At 40.5% G+C, this 22,339-nt stretch overlaps 1 protein-coding gene across 1 annotated transcript in view; it reads right to left on the bottom strand.

The window, feature by feature from the left end:
- WDFY4 (WDFY family member 4) overlaps positions 1-22,339 on the bottom strand; it is a 140,068-nt gene that overhangs the window by 5,738 nt on the left and 111,991 nt on the right. Inside the window, exons 50-58 of the mRNA XM_061358826.1 lie at positions 21,909-22,026; positions 21,090-21,199; positions 15,209-15,362; positions 13,703-13,794; positions 8,290-8,502; positions 7,627-7,774; positions 6,579-6,736; positions 4,740-4,898; positions 1,723-1,902 (exon numbers count right to left, since the gene is read on the bottom strand). Of these exons, the coding sequence (XP_061214810.1) occupies positions 1,723-1,902; positions 4,740-4,898; positions 6,579-6,736; positions 7,627-7,774; positions 8,290-8,502; positions 13,703-13,794; positions 15,209-15,362; positions 21,090-21,199; positions 21,909-22,026 (1,332 nt within the window). The remainder of the gene's footprint in view (positions 1-1,722; positions 1,903-4,739; positions 4,899-6,578; positions 6,737-7,626; positions 7,775-8,289; positions 8,503-13,702; positions 13,795-15,208; positions 15,363-21,089; positions 21,200-21,908; positions 22,027-22,339) is intronic.

Raw genomic sequence — 22,339 nt, 5'->3', positions numbered from 1 at the left:
TGCAGTGTTTTTCAGGTCTAGACCAGGAATTTGAAATTTACAGCAACCTTTTACAATCCTCCTTAGCTTATAAAGTTTTTGGGACAGTGCTGTTATTTTGTATCTATGTGATACAAACACCATGAGATTTGGATCTATAAATGCAGCTTCTAGATGCTCCAATATAAAAATCAACAATCACATACAAGATTTAGGGTTTTTATATCACAGAAATGTATGTGGTTCAGAGATTTGCTTTCTTCAAAGCTTTGCTTCAAATTGCTCTGAATTTTCTAGGAAAAAACCTTGTGGCTGAACATGTAATTTCATGTCAATCAAAATATTTAATTTAGCACAATGGAAACATTTTAAAAATTAAAATTTAAACAAAAACACATTTCAGAATTTAGCATTCTGTTCTGCTTATGTCAAAAAGAATTTCTTCATCCACAACATATGGACCCCTTCATCTTTTCTCCTTGAGTCATATTTTCCTAAGGCTTTTCCTCTTTTAAATGAACCTTTCTGCAGACTAGTGTCCAATCACTTTAACCATTTACACCCCACAAGCTGGAGAAGTATGCTTGGATCAATTACCAGACTTCCTGGCACAGACAATCTCTGTTTCAGACAGCTCCAGAAGAGGAGCTACAACTGAAAAAGCTAATGCCAAGGGTGGGCTGGTACCTAGAAAGGAGAGGACTCCACTCTTTTTGGGTCTCAAGTCCCTGCTCTGTACCAGCCACCTCCTCAGTTTTGAAATCTTGGCACTGCTGCAGCTGACTTCATAAGGCATCACTGAGGTATTCTGAACTGGCCTGCTGCACTGGACATTTTACACTAACCAGGACCTGGGGCTGGGAGCTGAGCTGGCACTGGACAGACTACGTAATTCTCCCCCCACTCCAATTATTAACCATCAGACTGCATGATTAATAAACTCAAATAGGAGATGGCTGTTTTGGCACAGACTAAATTGAAAATGTCTGCCTGGTTTCTAGTTGCTATGAACTCAGTTTTGCCTCTCTTGATAAAAGCTCCACTACTGGATCCAACCTTGACTTGTCTGAGAAGCTGGAACCCTGCACTAGTGTATTAACAGAGAGAAAATACAAATGTGCAAGCAACATTTTTGGGAGGTAGGTGTTTGGAAAAAAGATCATTCAGAGTGGTTACAGCAAAATGCAGTACAGAAAAATTTCCTATCCACATGAATGCTACTCTGACAAGACACAGACCACAACAGACTTACTTATACCCACTGCTATCAAGTGCTCCCCCTGAACCTGGGAGTAGATGAGAAAGCAAAAAGTCAACACTGTCACCACACAGGTGAAAGGTAGTTGTTAGCTGAGGCGTCAGACTGAGGTTTAACATGTCTCAGCTGACGTGGCTCTGCTGCATGAATGTCAGGAGAAATTAGTGAAATAATGGAGGCAATAAGGTTATGGGTGAGCCAAATCCAGGAGCTGCTAGGGTAATACTTCATGCTCTGTAAACTAAAAGTTGTTTAATCCTGCTATCTACTCATCCAAAGATGCTTCTACTTAGCTACTCAGTCTAAGATGTTGCTTTTAGTGCTCGCATCTCATCATTAAGAACACTATTAGCAATCTCTTTAGAAATAAAAAAAATCAATGTATCAGACTCTCAGGATGTTTTTATGTTGGGAAGAGCACCCATTAAATTATCATGAAATGTTCATGCATGCATCAGAAGAAAGATGATAAATGAAGATCTTACTGTTGAATTGTTGATGGCAACAGAACACAGGCTTGCCCTGTGGGCAGGAAGCTGGTTTATGTACATCAGCTGGTTCAGGTCCCAGATGATGCAAGTTCTGTCATCAGATCCACTCACAAAGATGCTGTAGGTCACAGATGCAGCAAGGCAGGTCACTGCCTGAGTGTGCCCGTACAAAGCCTGGTGGGGAAAAAGCAACCAATAAGCCACAGTAGAGGCTGGCTGATTTGCTAGGGAACCACAGCCCTACTGTCATTTGCTTAGTAAGAGCAAGCAACTTGGTCATTCTTTGGAGAATTGGAAAGAGTATGAGTGGAAATACCAAAGCCCTTAACTTGTGGTTGAAAAAAGTTGAGGTTCCAAGAGGTTATATGACTTGCACAGTAACTCAGGGCCCTTGGTGTATGTTTGAGACTACAAAGGTGCTTTGTCCTCAGTAATAAGACACCATTTTTCACTTAAGTCCATACAGTTTTAAGTAAAATTTATGCTTGGAAATTACTATTTCTCAATACTTAATAAACATTTTGAAATAAAACTTATCAGGATGTATTTCAGTGACCTTCTCAGTCTTTTATCTTTGCCCTCATATTTTTCCAAGTTTAGTTAAGAAAAAAAAAAGAGCATTTGGGGAGAAATTTTGCTTTAAAGCCAGATAGGGATTCCTTTCCCTCCCATCATTACACAACATTCTCTTTTTGTTTGTTGTTTTATAGGTTCCAGAGACATAAGAAATGCCCAGTTTAGCCTTATTAAAAGAGTTTCATAATGTCAGACTAGACTTAAAGCAATTTAATAGCAGAGACAGAGGTCATGGATTGAAGTATACTGATGACGATTAATACAGCCTTCTTAAGTGACAGCAGTATACATTTCAGCTGCATAACCACCAATGATGGTAAAGCCTGTAGGGCAACAGAGGAAAAGTCCTTCACAGCTCTCCTAAAAAGCTTTTCATGGCTTAGTTTTTTAGCTGCCTTATTGTGAAAACTCAGACTCGCCAGTTTTAATGTTAGTTTTAACAGCAAATGCATATTCCCCGCTGTCTTTCTCTACATGACATAATTAGCGTATCTTCAGGGTCTATCTCAGTTCAGCATGGAGCAGGAGAGCCACATGTCCCAGATGGTTTTTGCAAACACATCTCCCACTCTTTTCCGGCCTATGACTGTGAGACTGAAATCCTGCTGGCTAACATGTGCTGCCACTTGCCAAGGTTACTAGGACAGCAACATTCAAACAGTCCAGTGGTGCAGAAGGTGAGCTGCAGCAGGCTATGCACTACTGAAGGCGAACTGCAACTGTGAGGGATGAATTTCAGCTTGTGATTTATTCTACTTGCAAGACCTGTTGACTAAAAACCCTGGCACAAAATGGGATTTTTGGACTGGCTTTATAGCAGTCTTTTTACAAAGGACTGGGCATAACCCAGTGCCTGTGCTCAAGAGCTGCACAAGACCTTTGCAAAAAGAGCTGGGACAAGTCAGGTTCAAGGGCTTCAAATTTCCCTTCCTCCAAAGCATGAAAGAAAACATACCCACTGTGACAGCATCCAAACTGCTAAGTCAAGCTAAGCTCCTGCACAAATTTAGTTAAACTCCCTTTTTTTTTGCTTTTTTTTTTTTTTTTTTTTTGCTTTTTTTTTTTTTTTTTTTTTTTAAGCCAATAAGATTCTACCTGACAGTGAAGTCCTTTAAATAAAAGTTGAGTGTGGAGCAGAGGGTTAGACCCGAGCCCAATTATAATTCCTGCTTCAATCCACCAATGTCTCAATGCATATTCATGCAAAAACTGCTGCATGCTTTCAGCTCCCTTCCATTTTCTCATTATTGCTCAGGTTTTCCCTTAATGGGAAATGTCCTGCAGCATATCTGCAGAAAGAACTGTGAGGCCTATCTCCAGAGGTAATTCACAAATAGCAAAAGACAGAAAAAGACCAGGTTCACTGCAGGAATATTTAGTCCACAAAAACTTAAACCAAGTGTGACCATCCAACTGAACTGGCTGACATGGACACAGACACTTCACAGCTATGTTCAACACGTCCCTGAGAGGTCTGTGTGGCAGACAGCACATCTTGCCTGGATGTTTATCCCAGTCTAGTGTTTCATTTGGCTCAGAAATTCTGGGGTCTGAATTGCACATATTGCTCTCCTCATCAACACTGAGGGGACCGGTAAATCGCATGGATCAATACTGAGGCTATTATGCTCAATCTTTAGTATTCCACAAAACTGTGTAAGCAGCCCCTGTTAAAAAAAAAAAAGTGTGTGTGGGGGGAAATGTCTTTTTTTTTTCTGCTGAAATGTAGTTTTTGTACTTTACTACATTCCATACCAGAATGTGCCAATCCCATGAGACAGCTGATAAGTGAATACCATCCACTTTATAGCACATCAGCTTTACTTAAGCAAAACTCACTCTCTCAGGAAAGATGATACAATTTTTTTGTTCAGCAGAAAAAGCAGCCACCACAAAACAGTGAATTACATGAAAGTAGCAAGTAATTCACTAGAAGACATGTAGAACCATAGTTCAAATCTACATCTATGCCAGACGGTCATCAAAAAAAGCCTCTGCTAGCAAAAGAAGGAAAGATACAGTATTTGTCATCGAATGATCTCATGCCACTTTGTGGACTTTGGATAATACCAGATTAATCACAGTGGAACACATCAGCAAAGCTGATTTTAGATTGTTAAAGAGGAAGGTGTTATACTGGAGACAAAATACAACCTCTTCAAACAGTTTCCCGAAACCAAACTGACCCCCTGATTGGTATCATCTTGATGTTGATGAAGATTACTGCTTATGCTTTTCTCTATTACTATCCCTTCCATTTGTATGTCTATGTCCTGCTTTGGATTAATAATCAGGCTGTCAATGATACTGCTGATGGTTTATTTTCTGCCTTCTTGATTCACCCAAAAGTATTTCCTCTGCCAGTCATATGAAAGAAAGAAACAAATCTTTTGGCTTTTATTGCATTTCTATAGCAAAAGAACCACAGTACTGACCTGTCTCAGGTTCAGATATTTCACTTTGTCCTTGACCAAGGAAAATTCCCAGATACACACAACTGAGCTTGTTCCAGATGTGATTATGGTAGTTGCTGAAGGACACACAGCACAAAGGCACTTTCCCCAGTCTGCCATGCACTCAAATGTAGTCATGTTCTGTATGAGAAAGCAGTTTTAAGATCAGTGATCATCTGGTGATACCATGCATTTACCAATACCAAAGGGTAGATTTAATTTTCTGAACTGAGGCTCCATTTCTTCAAATCCATGAAAGAAAAGTTCATCTTAGCCAGTCTTTTTGCTCACAGCACAGCTGCATAATAGGAACATGCACAGGCTGTGGCTGCATGCAGCTGTGCCATCCTCCAGGTGCCAAACAGGAAGGCTGGACAAAAGTCAGTGTCTTATGTCTTAGGGCACCTGAGTCTCAATCTCTCTTGTGTGCCACAGATGTCCTCCATAACATAAGGCAAGCTCATTCTGCCACCATATAGTGACAGAATGCAAACATTCAGTGTAGATTAAAATGAAAGTTCAGGTTGTGATGGCCACTGATAACAGTGCCTGGCTCTGCGACTTTCCTCTTACTTGGATTGAAAAGCCAAAAGCTAAAGCATTAAATTCCATTCTGTGCCAACGTCTCCATTAGTAGCATCCAAAACAGCCTAAACCAAAGTCAGGTCTGTCACACATTGCCACGATTATAGCACAAATCCTTTTGCTCATATTCTTCATTAGCTCTGTCCCACAGAATGGGAACAACATTATGGTGCTAATGATTCTGGCGGGGCTGGATGGCACAGCTACAAAATCATACCACAGACAGAACACACCTTTACCTGCTTACAATGAAGACAAAAATTTCTTGTAAGCTCATGTGCAGAGGCATGGTTAATCCAGAGAGAACTTAAGTTGGACTCTCAACTACCTCTCACAGCTGACTGTAAGAAGTCACACTCACTATGCTCAGTGTCACTAGGCTCAATGACACCCTGACATTTGAAAAGCCAAAACAAATAATTTATACCTACAGCAGTGCTACAAATTGCTAAGCAATGAGTGTAATTGAAATCAGTGGAGAAAACTCTTAATAGTTTTTACTAGGCAGCAGAAAGCAAAACACATCTCAAGGCTTTTTCACTTCTACTGACTGTGGTTATGTCTAAAAACATAATGGTGTGGCTTCCACAAATACCCGAGTCAGTGTCTTGATGAACAACGTAATCTGCTATTGTGGTACCCAAGCTAAATCAAATAACTTCATGTGTCATAACATTGTGCCAAACATGCCTAAAAATCAGTGTGTTTTTGGTAGAGGAAGAAACTGGATCTGCCAAGTGTCCTAGCAAGCAGTGTGATGACACAGACTGTTGATTTTTAACAGTAAAGAAATAAGAGTATTAACTTTCTAGAATAGAAGGCATTATTTTGAATGAATGCACTGGGCTAAACTTGGGAGCCAGAGGGGAACTGACAGATGGTCCTATTCTAATTTCAGCAGAAAGTTCTGCACAGTGAAATTTCTAATCAGTGGCCAGGAGACATTGTATTGTCTTTACAACCTATGGAATGGGTTTTCTCCTTCATTTTGATGGACAACACAGTCACTGGAAGGAAAAGTAGAGGTAGTTTACAGAGTAAATCCTACATTTTTGAGCAGTGTAGAATGACTTTGTACTCTCTTGGTATATCCACCTTGAAAAGCCTGACTGTGAGAAGTCCTATACAACATCCTCTGAAACCAGCTCCCAGTAGCCTCTGAAATGGGTGCCTAACCAGCCAAAGACCACAACATATCAGTAATTTATTTTTCTTCATAGATTTTTTCTTATTTACCTTCTCAGACCCATAGTTGCCAAAGCAGCAGGTGTAGTCCTCAAATCCCCAGCAGAATGTTTTGTTCCAAAGAGGAGGAATCAAAACTTTATTTTTTTCAACAGCCAGAATGCCTTTCTCAGTATGAACAATGTGCCCAATAGCTCCCTTGGGGCAGTCTGTCAAGAGAGAGAACATATCTAATCCTGTTGGGTTTAGAGCAATTAAGTTAACTTTCCTCCTTGCACAGCTTGTGTGGTGAAACTGGCAAGTCCCACAACTGGGTTCAGTGCTGTGGCTAGGTCCACAGACAGAAATAGACTCTACAACTGAGATTCCAGACAGAACAGTAGAAATACACCTTGCCAATGGACCACACAAATCCATGCAGGGGGAGTGATGTGCTCCAAAGGAGGACATTATAATTACACTGTTTAACAGCAGTGTCATTAAGCTTCTTTTCATTGGCAGACCTGCCTTATGCCGTGCACTACAGAGGATACTGGGCATGTTACTCACAGCCTTTGTAGTACAGCCCTTCTTTTCCCCACAAAACTGTGTGAAGTAAAGAACACCACCACGGGATGAAAACATTGACGCTGAATTTTTTCAGGCTTACTCATGGTAAGAAAAGCAGCAGACTAAGAAAAAGATTAAGAAAAAGAAGAGATTTGAAGATCAAGACGTTGAGAAATGCAGACAGTATTTACTTTGCTGTTAAATATAAGAAGAGAATATGAAAGGTAAACAGATTTATGTTTCAACTTAACATACTCAGAACGTACAAGAGAGAAAAGTGTCTTACTTAAATAAATAAAATAAAGTAAAAAAAAAATGAAATAAATCTGTACTGAACTCTACAACAGAAGTTTCAAGGTTTCTCCTGACTATTTGAGTGTTTTCAATGCCCACTCACAACACATAAATAGTGATTGGCAGAAGGGATCTTGATTGTACCCACTCATACAAAGCTGTGTGACTATTTTTGTGCTCTTGAAAAGCCAGATTCACCCCATCCAAGAATTCTGTAATTATTAGCTCATAAAATGGAGCACAGCTCCCACAGCACCTTTTATTGTAACTGGTGAGAGCTTCAGGTTTTGTAGGCTACTCATAAAAGGAGGAAGAATTCCACTTGAGTGAAGGGACAGCACAGACTCTCTTCCTGACAAACTTTTCCCGTGGGCATTCCTGGATGGATGTGGTTTTGTGAAGAGCTAGAACAAATGAATGGTGTTGAAAAATTAATCTCCCTTTGACAGATCATGCAGGAGAGACACTGTTTAAACCCTTAATCATAGACTCTAGGACATGAACCTCTTCATTACAATAAAATCTTAACCTTATTACATTTTCATCAGATTACATCCCTTCCCCACAGAAACAGGAAGCTAATCCCAGCAATTTGAAAGAAGAGATAAAAGCGTAGGTGAGACTTTGAGCTGCTTTTCTTTGACTGTGCCAGTTCCCAGACTAGGGGTTACTCATGTGGCTGTACTAAAGGAGAACCCAGATTTGATGCCACAGCTGTATGACATACAACAGGAACAGCATGATTGAAAAGTGGCATCACACATGTGTGGTTGCATACTGATGTGTTACACAGTCTGGAGACATCTATAGCCCATGTTTCAGCAGATTTAAACCAGACAAGGTTCTATTCTTGCTTTCCAGTTGAAATACTATAACATCAAAATAAATTATGCTCTTTATTCTTAAGATAAAGTGGTACCTGCTTTGGTATCTGTCCAAAGTTGCTAATAAACCCCAGGATGGTGCTCTTAATCAGAGGATCTTTAATGTTGTTAAGATCTGTTTTGTCTCCATAGAAGTAAGGATGATAGGTGTTAACTGCCTCCACCGCAGCTGAGCCATGTTGCTTGTGGCCAAAAATCAGATCTATCCAGCGATGAAGGTGTGCACTGACGTAGTCACTTTCCAGTGCCTAAAAGTGAAAGAAATTTATTTAATTCAGTAGAGTGTATCAGTTACAAATGCGTTACCTCTTTCTTATCCTTGCCGGAGACTTAAATTGTCAGCAAGAAATCTTCACATTTTTTGTTCCTCCAATACTACCATTCTCAGCACATCGTCACAGAATGTGACTTCTTGAAGAGATGTGAGATGGATCCCCACAGAAAAAGAAAGGACCTTGTGCAAAATTCTTGACTTCACAGACAGCAGGAGCAGTATCCTCAGAGACAACATAGACAGGTTCCACAAAACAAAGTGCAAGCACTCCACAGATCTCTGCACACCCTCCAACCTCCAGCATACATTGAAGCCTGTGCTATCATGTCTTCCCCAGTACTGCTACTATAAGCAAGATGGTTGAAATGAACAAAACATTTGTTAGCATTTGGTACCATCACTTGGCTCTACAGACAAACCACAGGTGAATTTCTTTTTGTAGAAATAAGTCAGTCTTAGTTAAGACACACACTGAATAGCAGGGACTTTATTTGAGAAGATACATATATACATAGATTGCGAAGTGAGATGACTAGAAGAGGGGCTTTAAGTTGGGTCTGAAGGATACATCAGGAGAGGCTGCATGCCATGAACCATCAAAGAGAATGCAGAGCCTGTAGTGATATTGCAAGGAGTGTTAGAAGTCAAGACAGGGAAGGGGTTTGCACCAGTAGAGCTGGGGTGCAGCAAGGCAGCTGTATGACAGAAGTTTCAAGATTGTCTGGGTTTGGTAAAAAATTTACTACCCTTGCAGGGCTTAAGTGCAAACAGTTGCAGCATCAGATTTCCTTATCCTGGAAAAACTTGGGGTCTGACCTTCTTCCCCAAAATAAGCCATGGTTAATTTTGATTAGATTTGCCACCCATAGTGGCAGGTGTGTGGATTAATGAGAGTAGAAGAAACCACTGCTACTGAAGAACAATGGTAAACTGTAAGGTAATACATCCACCCTAATGTGGGCTCCCTAGAAAGCTCAATGTAATCAAGCAGAAAACTTGTGCTCAGAAGACCCAGACAACAAGTTCAGAAGCAGTGGACACAAGTCTGAATTGAACCTTTTCCCACCTCCACGTTAGCCAGCCTTACCCATGAGGATTCACTAAACGCTACTGCCATCACCTGCTTCACCAAAATTTTGTGTATTCCCAAATGGTCTTGCCCAATGATTCAAGAAGCAGTGTTAAGCATTATTAAAAATACTTTCCTATCTCCGAATCATTTGACTGTGCAATACTCCCTGATGCTCAGTTAAAGGTCTCCCAAGCAGACCATCCCACCCAAAGCACAGCAGAAATAAGCAAACTAATGGGATCCAGAACAATGGCTCATTTCACAGAGCAGACAGTTAGCCCAGTGCAGCTGGTTTAAATGACCCTGCCCACAGCTATAATGATCACACAGCAGCTCAGAGAACAAGTACAGCATACAATCTGTCCCCTGCAAACAACAGGAAAGCACTTATGAACAGACTCAGAACTCACCCTTATTAATAAAAGCAGTTAGGCTATGAATTACGAACTGTAAATTTTGCCTAGCATCACTGCCAGAGCAAAACAAAGCAACCAACAGAACTGCAACTCTGCAGCCCGTCAGTATTTCACTGAGCACTATGACAAGCCCAGCCAGGGAGGAAGAACTTGTGGTCTAAGGAGGAAGTAAATAAATTCTTCAGTAGGTTAGATTCCTAACTTATGAAATGTGAAACAAGGAGCTACTCAGAGTTGTATGTCAAGAACAATTCTTCTCTCTCATATTCTTTAAAGCAATAACCAAAACTCAAAACAGTGTTAACCTGGATCTGGTTAATACACCAAACTTTCTGTGAAGCCTCCTAAAAATGATCGTTATACCAGTAACAAGTACATTCCCATCTGGCAGATGATTTCAGAGGAGACAGAAACTATCATGTTTCAGAATTCAAGAACTCTAGCTCTTCATTTCGGTGAACTTCCCAGGCAGGCTAATCAATTTTCTTTCCACAGCAACATTTCTTGCACCCTCCTGTGTAACACGTAGTACTAGCCCTGGTTGAAAAGAGAACATTGCAGCGACCATACATAAGGTGTGATCAGGTCTGGCAAATCATTAAGAATATGATTCTATAAACATGATCTTTCATGTGCTAAACAGTTCCTATTTGAGATTTGAATTAATTTGGAAAAGTTGTGCGGCTTTATCAGCTGTGCCAATGTTATCAAATAGTGCAGCTCAGTGGAAGCAGGTCTGTAGAACAGAACAGATGGTAGAGAGGGCCCAGTATCCCCATTACATGCACTGTGGGAGCTTTACTTGAAACTAGATCTAGTCTGCTCCAACAGGCTGACTGCCACCAGCATCTGGAGTGCACAACTGAAGTGCAGCCTTTGGTTTCATTTCATCCAACCCAAATCTAGTTCACACAATCTGAGATTGCTCTACAATGAGAGCAAACCCTGCTATGCAGGGATGATGGATAGATTAATTTCCAAACTGCACCCTTACTCCAAAGTGTAAGGCAAAAGCAGATGTTCCTCATTGTATCTAAGTGCCTTCAGAGTGCTCATCATTACACAACCAGTAAAGAGTACAGCTCAGTACTTCACATTCCAAACAAGCTACAATGTAAGAGACAGCATTTCCCCCTATGTTTTTCTTTAAAAAAACAACAGCATAAAGTTGCAGCAGCTTTCAGGCATCCATGATTTCTGTCTGTAGCAACCTCTGTTGGGAAGAACAGTGTTGTCTTTCCCATATTTGGGAAACTGAAGAACAGAACTGAGCACCTTGGAGAGCGTGAGAGAGAGCAGAGAAAGGAATCAGAGATCCCTACACCTCCATGCCTTTGCTAGAGTCACTGGGGAACACCAGGGAACTGTTGCATGACCTCAGTGGTCAAAACCTATTTGCAGTGGGTAGCACTGATTTGCTTCCCTGCAAGGGAAGAGATTGGACACTCCCTAAGCTCAACTCTTCATTTTAGTAAGGACTGTACGTTAAGCAGCAAGCCTGCAGTGCACACAGCACTTACACAAGGATCTCCTTCCTCATTGTAAGTGTATCATCATGCGCTTGCAGGCACATGTAAAAATGAGAATTAGGTTCTGGGAGAAATTCAGACACTGAGTAGGATTTGCTTTCCAAATGAGAACAAAAAGCCCAGCTGTCAAGTTTTCTCATGTATTAAAGTTTGCTCCCCTTCCCCAATTCCAAATTTGGAAAAAATACATCCTTTTATTTAATTAAGAATGAGGCTATATACCTATACCCCACTGTATTAGTTATAACAGCTACATTATAAAATACTATTTCAGTTCAACCTGTAAGCTAATACAAACATTGCAGTGAAAACTTCATTTTGATTTTTTTTGATAACAAAGAAAGTTGAGAGAATTTATTGAGAAATTTTCTTGTTACTACCAACACACTCCCATTTCAACTTGGCTAGTTCTGCTGAAAAGCTCTTCCACACATTTTTTTCCCCAGCAGGTCTTCCCATTATGTGCTTGTCAGACCAGTAACATGGGGCTGTGATCCGAGATACACAGGTAACTGCTACACAAATAGAAATTAAGACAAAGGACAAAAAGATTAATGTAGCTTCTGCAAAGGGACTAATTAGTTACTGAATATGTTGTAAATCCAATGTGCTGGCTTGGCTTAGATTACTAAACTGTGTGGCAGCACACCACAGTCAAGCCACCAGGCATGGAGACACTTAAGACCTGCTAATAATAGTAAGCAGTTATTCTCCATACCACACAACTTGAAATACCATTAATTCACAATCTTTCATATATTAGAGGCAGGATTATGGGGAAAAAAGTGGTAGATGTGTACTTTCAATCACATTTTCAAATGATTGAAAACCACATTTTTAATAAATATATAGACAAGTTATCCATTTCAAAAAAGGTAAAGTAGCAAGACAGAAATTATTTTAAATATTTTTTAGCATTATTGTTGTGACACAGATATGAAGTGTTCAGGTCATGAATTCACAGTAGAGACTAACGGGAACCTTTTAACTGATTAAGCCAAAAAATTAAACATCTCACTATATACTCAACTGTCCTTAAAAAGAAATGAAAGCAGGATTACTACACAAAAATGTGGCAAGCACAGGCTTAGATCATATCCATTTTATTCAGGTCAGAGAATTTAAAACAGCATTTGGAGAGGTCAGCTGAGGAAAGGCTTGTTTGGAGATACCAAAACAGAGAAGACAGTTGTATCCACAGGTTCGGATTCAATCACCTACAAAAAGATCATAGAGAGTGAAAGCTGAACCCCCAAGGGCAGGACCTGCATAGCATAGGAGAGGTGAGAAGAACCCACTGAGGCAGAAACTGAAGCTACATGACAAAGCAGGATGATGCAATGCCTTGAAAATCATGGACTATTTGTTTAGCTCCACCAATGCTAACAAATAGAATCATCATACTTTTTGTACACATCAACAATCTGCATGCAGTCACAAATACAGACTGACTCCTTTTGCCAGAGGAAATCTAATGAGGAACTGTACTACTGATGAGGCACAGTAGTACAGCCACTCCTCTTTTTAGCAAGAACAAAGAGACCTGCACCAAGATGATTTGCTGCAGTCTGTGTTCAATACACCATCTTTCATACAGAATTGCATTTGCACTCACTACTACATAGCAGGTGACATCATACGGAAGTTAAGACTTTCTAGCTATTAATAGATAGCACTAATTGCAGTAAGTCTCAAGACCTTAAAGCTATTTGCTTTCGAATTGCCCAAGGCTGACTCCATTAAAGGCAGGAAGTCACATTAGCTTTTCCCTCCAAAACAAAAAAAAATAATTGTAGTCCTGGCATGACTCAGATGGAAGTAGATAAATAAAAATAGAGCTGGTTAGCAACAACATGAAACTGTATGCATACAAATGCTATCTGCATGCATTACGTTATGTTCACATCCACTTACAGGCTGAAATAGATCCATACCACAGACCTAGATATAAACCTCACCTGGTGTGGAAAGTTGGCCTTGTTTCAGGGTGAATTGTTAGGCAGACAAGTAGACATGCGAAGTTAAGAACTCACACAAACTCCACACAGGCAGGATGGATTTGCAGCTAATGTTTTGACTTGTGACTTTGGCCTTCAGCATTTCATTTTTATTGGGACCCAGTTCAGCATTTTATCACAAATCCTGATGTTCACTGACCTGTCTGTGTAGGAGAATGAATTTATGGGGGTCCCCATCTGCCCAAGGAGGAAGCTGCACATCTCCCAGCACTGTTCCATCCTGCATGCAGCCTGCGGGAATCACAAAAGGAGAATTATATTGCAGCTTTTCTAAAACACTGAAGTCAAAGGAAATTGAGGTGATTTTCTCACATGAAGTTTCAGGTTCTACATCAAATATAGTGCCACAGAACACTGCAGAAACAATTTCTCTTGGGACTTCTGATCCAGTAATAAAGCACTGAGAAGATGTTCTAGTAACTGTCACTAATACAGTAAAAATAAGCATGTTCTCAGCACAAACCATTTTAGTACAGACTGCAAATTCAGACAAGACAAACCTGTTGCTACAACTTCAGTTTTATACATAATCCCGTGGGCCTAACTGCCAGATATTCCTACAAAATCTGCCACTCAGAGGGATTATGTTCTCAAGACTTTTGCAATCTGATTCCTTTCAGAAGGGAAGCATTGGTTCTTAAATCAGAGCACAGGGTTGCGCAACTGGATGAATTAAAATCTAAGTTGACGCTCAGGTCTGTAACTGCAAGTTTCTTTATGGTGTAGCGATGAACAGACTTAGGTTTTTGGCTTTGCCTGTTGTAAAATCTTCCTCTATATTTGTCCTCTACTGTCAAGACCCTCATGTCTTTTTTAGGTCCCTTAATTCCACCCAGGTCAGTCTCTGGAACTTGATTTCAGGCAGGCTCTGTTTCTTGGCCTCCTCTCAGGATAAAACTACTCCAGTGCTTTCTTATCTTTTAACAGTCTTCTAACACCTTTTTTTTCCATTCTGCTCTTATCTTACAATGTCTCATTTCACTGAGTTATGAATTTCCTGTAAAGTGAAGTGAATCGTGATTGCCATACCTGTTTCTGAATACTGTATTTTTTTCTGGATTCTCTCTGACCTTCCATCACTGATGCAGAAAGGTCTAGAGACAGTGCACATCCAGAAGGGATTATGGTGCTGCTTGAGGTCAAGGACAGTATATAAAATTAATGCAACTTGTACAGAACTTTTCAGGATGACAGTGAGGACATTTAGCAAATTTAATCACCTTGTGATCTCACATCAGATTTTAAAAAGCCTCACCTTTCATTGACACGATTTAATAATTGATCTGCCTCCAAAATTCAAATTAATATATTGTTCACAGCAACACATATGTGATGATACAGCCCAAATTTTCAAAAGCAGCCAACTAGATTGCTTATATAAAAATCTGCCTTTGTCTGAAAAAATGTGCAATTCCTTTGTATAGTAACTAAGAGGAAATACAATCCTTTCTGAGCTGGAAACTTGGTTCTTCTGCTATCATTCAGCTATCAGAAGCTTGTATTCTTGTAGCCTTATTTTGATAAAAAATAACCTCTTACTGCTGGAGAGCCTCACCAGTCCACATAGTCAAGGGATCTGCATCATTTTCCCTGGCAGGATGCTGGGGAGCAGAGGGGGAGCACTGAAGTCCCTGCTAGAACTTACCAAGTTCAAAGTGATTTGCATTGGTTAGGAATTCTGGGAAGTAGAAGAATTCAGGGATGAGTTCCCTGACATCACTCATGTTGTCCTTTGATGCTGATTCCCACGTGCTCTTGACACTGTGAAACATCCTGTCAGCAACATCGAAACCCCCGCCCTGTGAAATGGAGACAGGAAGACTGCAGTGTGAATAATCTGTTAAATAAGAAGCAGATGAGAATCCTAACAAACTTCGCAATAATTACCTTCATATATTTGATTAGGTGATATCTCAAGATCTGTCCCAACTCTATTTACTGATCTTTTATTAGGGACTGTCTTAGACCAAATTTGTAGATATGTGGGTTGAGAATACCATGAATCTTGGAGTCTTAGCGTAGCTTTCAGCAACACAAGACAAGCAGAAATAACCACAGGAAACTAGAGATTATCAGCATACCCATCACTAATGCTTCTGAGGGCAATTAATTACTTTCTCCCCAAAGTGATTTGCAAGCAGTAGACACAACTTCAGTGCTTTCACTTCAGTTATGACCCAAACAGTTGTGAACAATTATACATGAGAAAAAATTCTGGGGAAGTGGGGTACCATTCATCAGATACAGCCAAAGAGGAAAGGCACAGTGGGCAGGAACCTGCAGGGATTGTTCATTCCTCATGGGATGGAGGGACAGCATAAAGAGGGAAAGAAAGGAAGAACATCTGGGTCTCAAGCAGAATTGCTGTGTAAGGAAGGAGAAACAAACTACCTCGCATCCTGAGAGCATTTAAACACATTTAGTTTAATGAAGTCACATGCTAGGAAAAAGCAGCCTTAGTAGCAGAGGACATCATTCTGAAGCAAGGCCTCGAGAAGAATAAAAATAAATAAATAACTCAGTGAATGAAGCCTATATGCCTTACATTGGAACCATACATGATTTTTTAATGGGACTGCAGATACTGTAGGCATTTGTGCAAATGCAGGTTTACTTTTACGTAAGGATTCCTACATTAAGCATGAAAGGATTTATTTTAGCATAAAATTTCTACAAGAATGAAAATAACCAAATCAGGGTTTTTTTTAGAGGTCATCTGAATGAGTTTGTCAGAAAGAACAAGATGTTTCAGGGAATAGCTGACTTTTTAACAGTTTATGTGACAGAAACAAATTGTTTCTTAATACCTCGTTCAGATTCTGGCAGCAATATAGTTGCCCAGCTCCTGCATGCTCCCAAGCTAATATAGGTACTTCTTACTGGGATTAACTAATTTGAATTATACATCATCATACATAACACTACATGTCACTGTCAGGGCTCAAGAGAGATTGACAGAGATAGAGCAAGTAACTTTAAATAGTTCTGCAGTGCAGTGAAAATGTATGAATGACTGTTTATCCTCAACCATTCAATCCTCAAAGCTGTTTCACTGGACAAAAAAGAATAAGCCACTGAGATTGCAGAATGAAGACACTAAAACCCAGAGCTGGTGCAAGAATAAATCTGTTCATGCACGTGAGATGCAGTCAGGTTCTGTCTGTGTCTGGCTTCTTGAGAAAATTTGTTAGCTTTTGGTTAGTTTTCTCTCTGCTTGTAGACTGTTGCATGTGCCAGATGAGGAGGATGCTGTCCTGCACAACAGTCATCTGAAGCTTTGATTTGCAATGTATTAAATAGAAAAATAACATCTAAGGATCCTCATGGATGGGATCCCACTCCCATGGACCAGATAAACCCTGTACAGCAATTGCCAGGTTGGTTTCTGATGGTAAGAAGCACTGTCCTTTTGACTCCTCGAGTACCTGCACACTTATGATGCAACTCCTTTGGATCTACAAACTCTACTAAGTCTTGCAAACTGCAAGTGAAGAAATAACTTTTGCAGTATCTTTTGTTAGACAAAAAATACCCTCATGGATAATCTATCAAAACACAGGAGGCAATAAACCTTAAGTTCCGAAGCCACGTCTCTTTGCTTGTCTTTTGAGATAGACTCTCACCAAATGTCAGCATATATTCCAGATGGAAAGACCCGTCCCTGTTTCCCCTGAGGTGAATTCTGACCCAGCTTTTGATTCAGCCTCATTTCTAAATGACAACATAGTTCTGCTGTATCCCCTTGTCCTTCTTCCTTATACCACTGACAACTGTGAAGCCTTCCCACACCCACTCAAGGGATTGAGTAAGAAAGTGGCTAAGCACATGAGTATGCCTAGCTGGAGTTAATCTGATGCACAAGGTCATCTTGTTCTTGATCATTATTAGGCAGGGACCCTTGGAGTCAAATTCAAATTGAAATTAAAACAGAGTAGAAGAAGAACTATAAATAAATCAACAGCTAACAAGTATCTCATTGAAGCATATTAAAGGGCTTTGTATATTTAATCTGCACACAGCACGCTGTGTCTGGTGGTGATTGATGCTTTTTCATCTTTTTTTGCAGCTTTTATGAGAGCTGATGGTAATCTCCTGAGAAACAATATGATTTGTAATAAAAAGATTACCTGTATTAAATAAAAATAATATATACATAGGAAATGCTGTTAGCGCGACAAATCTGGTTAAAGATATTACCACTATGAAAAAATGTGATTTTTTCCCTGGCTGTCTAATTCATTTTAGGGAAAAGTAATATCTTTAAAACTTAAGCCTGTATTATTTATAAAGGAAGCAATAACTGATTTTCCCATTTCCTATATTAATAAATTTATTTGCATATATTTATATCAGAATTAATGAGTTTTCTCTATGAATGCAAAAAACTACACTGAAAGGGAAAAAGAGTATCAAGAATTGCTTTATGCCTTTAGATTGTAAGTCGACATGAACTCTCACAGCTTTTCTGAAACATAGCAAGTCTCTGTTTTCTTTCTTTTCAGTAGAGGCCTAATACTATCATCAGAAGTACTATCAAAATATGCTTTTTAAAACTAGAGTTCAGTGGGATATATACAAAGCAACTAGTCGAAGTGATCTCTAGAGAGAAGTTAGAACTTCTCATGCTTATGACCCTAAGCATCACTGATACTTGGTGGTGCTTTAAACCCAAAGACCTCAAAGTGTTTCTAAGAGATAATTGTGAATGTGCAAATTCTTACCACATGCCCAGAAATGCTAAGAAGCAATTACCTTCAGACAGTGCTTAAATGACTGCTCAAGAGTCAGTACACGATGAAAAGTAAGAACCCTATTCTCTGTAAGCAGCTATGAGAGGTAAATGCCAGGAAAGATCAGCCTGCAAGCTGAAATTCAACACCAGTGGGATAAGAATACAAGGGCCAAAAAAAAAAGCCAAGTTGAATCAGAAGCAAGTGTCACTAATTATTGAGGCCATGGAGTTCTAGAATGCCTTTCCAACAGAGACTCTAAACACAGAAATCTTTGCTGCTATTCAGCATACTGAGACCGATTCCTGAAAGGGTTGCAGGGGACACTTGGCTAAGGTGAAGTGTAAGGTACCCTTCAACAGCTGTCTGAGAAGTCAGTTTTTCACCCATTCCAGTACAATAATGCAAAGGAAATACACACTTTTCTCCAGAGTCAGATATCAATACTCCTACATGAAACATGAGATAAGGTTTTGTAAACTCCTGTACAGCTCCCTTACTAGAAGCAAAGCTTCATCACTGCCTTCTTCTGTGGTCATGTGCAAATCTTGCGAAACAGGATGTTAAACCAACACCAATTGCCCACATGGTGTGCACCCAAATTGTCGCACTTGTGCATTCAGACTGGCAGTTTGCAGTTATAAGCATTGCTTTTCCACTTTTTAAGATGATGAGAAGCCTTCACAGCTCCCAGCTCAACACCCTTTTAAGGTCTTAAGTTTGGGAGTACTCCTTTGCCAACCTGCTCTTGCCTTGATAATACAATTCTTAGGTCTCACAGTTAGGAATTCCTATGCCACTATAAGACCACTCACCTAGGGGAACTGACAGGAATGAGCTCAGCTGAACATGCAACAATGTAAGAGCAAAGGAATGAGAATGGAAAAAGTTCAACAGTTTCAGGGGATCCATAACCAGACAAAATTGAGTGCTTCAGTTCTCAGCAGCCTTTGAAGACAACTATCCCCACAAAAAACACTGGTTACCTGCTAATCACACATAATCACAGCCGTAAAGCAGCTACTCAGACTGGGAACTCGTTATGCATGAGAAGTGTGCCAGTGAGATACAGCAGCCTTTGTTGTTTACAACAAGAAATAACTGCTCCACAGTCATTCATGACTGCAGCTAACATATGGCTCACAGAGTGCGATGGTAACTATTGCCTCAGGTGGTTCACTAACCCATCAGCTACTGCTGGTAACAGCCGATATCATAGGGCTTATTACTTAATTAGCACAGCGCTTTATTTGTATTAGTTCATTAAAAGAAAAAAATAAAGACCAGCACAACAGCAAAGCACTTGGAAAGCTGCAGGAGGCATGGCCAGGCCTTATCATGCATACAGAAGTCTCTGAGTGTGGAATGTTCTGGTCTTGTTGTCTCACATTGCTCCATAAGGATAGGTACATTTCAGCAAGACACTCCTTAAAAAAATACATTTCTAAGGATCTGTCCTCCTGGCAGACCGTGCTATAACACAACATATACTACAGAAATAAAGGGAACAACTGTCTGCTAAAGCCCTCGTCTGTGCTTGTGCATCATCAACTGATGGAGCTGAAGGGAACAACCAGGAAATTTGGTGCCCCTCTATGCTGACCAGCTGGGAAAGGCAAGGTCAAAGTTCATTTTCTATGAAATTAAATTTCATGGTGAGTGCTTTTGGCACTGTCAAACAGTGATAAGTTCAAAACGAGATAAAATAAAATATTCCTTCTGGAGCAGTGGATGTAGTCTCACTCCACCTCTCTATCTGTCAGGGAGATGATCCCATGATCCCTATCATTCCATACCCACTAGACCTTGTGCATCCTCAAATGGCCCAGAAATGCTCTCTATGCCACCACAGCCAACCCCAAGTTCTTGCCCATAGCTGCATTAATGTATGGACACTTGATTTTAGAATACCTACCATGAAAGTCTCATGTGCCCAAAAGTCAGAAGCTTCTGTTTAGACATATAGTAAAACATTTATTCTGCTCTCGTGAGACCTCACTTGGAGTATTGTGTACAGTTTTGGTGTCCTCAACATAAAAAGGACATGGAACTGTTGGAACAAGTCCAGAGGAGGGCCACAAGAATGATCAGGGGACTGGAGCACCTCCCATATGAAGACAGGCTGAGAAAGTTGGGGCTGTTCAGCCTGGAGAAGAGAAGGCTACGTGGAGACCTCATAGCAGCCTTCCAGTACCTGAAGGGGGCATATAGAGATGCTGGGGGGGACCTCTTCATTAGGGACTGTAGTGGTAGGACAAGGGGTAATGGGTTAAAACTTAAACAGGGGAAGTTTAGATTGGATATAAGGAGGAAATTCTTTCCTGTTAGGGTAGTGAGGCACTGGAATAGGTTGTCCAGGGAGGTTGTGAATGCTTCATCCCTGGCAGTGTTCAAGGCTAGGTTGGACGAGGCCTTGGGTAATATGGTTTAGGGTGAGGTGTCCCTGCCCATGGCAGGGGGGTTGGAACTTGATGATCTTAAGGTCCTTTCCAACCCTAACTATTCTTTGTTTCTATGATTATCTAAGTGATTATATGCCTCAGCTCTCGCAAAAGGCATCATAGGGCCAAAAGTAAATAAACCTTCTCCCTTTAAAGAAAACAAGATCATCAGGCATCAGTCATGCTCCCATGAAGATATTTTCACTGAATTCAACAGACATAGCAGAGAGCCCTTGCTAAGCCCAGAGTCCACAGAAAATGTCAAAAGAATTAGTCCCCCTACACTACACAGCCACTATAATCTGTTACATGTTTCATACTGAGGTGTAGTATTGAAGCTGTCTTGCCCCCTTACCTGCAGAGAACAGAAGGTCTGGGTAAATGGCTCAATTCGGACCAGGTAAGATGCCACTATAATTGCTGATGAGTAGTGAGTACAGTAATGGCACTGCACTGACATGTCTCCTGGAAATTGGACAGAAATCATGTTCCAGTGCAAAATATCACCAATTCAAGTCCATAGCATCCAGTTACCATAGCACAACTAAATAGGCAGCAGGTCTGTAAAGCAGATATGTTCAAGAATCTGTGAACAAAAGCACACTTTGCATATTTGCATTTAATGGGGACAGTTGCTACCATCTCTGTATGTTCTTTTTTTGCTTTCCACATTGCATTTTCTGAAAAATAAGGCCTTTCACTTTCCAGACCATCCCTTTCCCCATTAGTGCCAGAAAAAGCCTTGATCTCCACAGTTTAACAGCCTCAGCATCCTGTTCCTTTTCTTAAAGTAGCTGTTAGCTAAGCTGCATGCAGCAGTATGTAGCTTAAGTATGTAGCTTAGCTAACAAATGAGACTAATGTGTTCAGCTTGGCTAACAGCACAGTCTTTTCCAAGGAAAATTGCTTTTTGCTGTAGCCTCTCTTCCTGCCCAAGGGAAGTGGACAGAATGCAGCAGTGAAAGGCACATAAGGCAGTAGTTGCAGGAGTAATTTCTATTTGAATCCTCAACCAGTTTGTATCCAGAAGTGAGCAGATCACCTCGACATGGTGCTTCCCTTAGCCACAGTTCTGGAAAGTTTTTGGGTGACATTTTCCAAGGGGTTCATGAGCATCCCTAAAGGCCTGAGGGCCTCAAGCCTCTGCTGTCTGTTAATGTCCTAAGCCACTCACCCTCACTCTTCTCCACCTCATTGTAGCGCTGGATGAACTTGCGTTTCCTCTCCACAGTCTGTGCTCCCATGGGTTTTGACAGGTCCCGAAACGTATGAGGATTAGTAAGGTTTAGTATCTGAAAAGCAAAACCATCAAAGATGTAGATTTTTAGAGTCTTAGACATCATGTTCAGCTCAGTGACACTGGACAATAGCACATCTCCATTGGAAGTTTCACCTGTACAAGGAGGTCACAGATTCATTACTAAAACTCCCATCTCCAGAACTGGGATGGCACTTGGAAAGAGTGGCAGCATGTGCCACTGAAAGACGCACAAGGAGGTTCACAAATGACCTGGCAGGTTGCAAATTGTCTTCAAGGCATTCTTTTCTGAACCGCCTTGTCAGGGGTCACAGAAACCCGTCCCAGCCTCTGTGCTGAGGCAATGC

This window comes from Neopsephotus bourkii, unplaced genomic scaffold (assembly GCF_033783945.1).
Source record: "Neopsephotus bourkii isolate Nb327-2 ecotype Australia unplaced genomic scaffold, CSIRO-AGI_Nbou_v1 NB_951, whole genome shotgun sequence".
Taxonomy (NCBI): Eukaryota; Metazoa; Chordata; class Aves; order Psittaciformes; family Psittacidae; genus Neopsephotus; species Neopsephotus bourkii.
The sequence above is the reverse complement of the archived record's forward strand: the minus strand, read 5'-3'. Positions and strand labels throughout refer to the sequence as shown.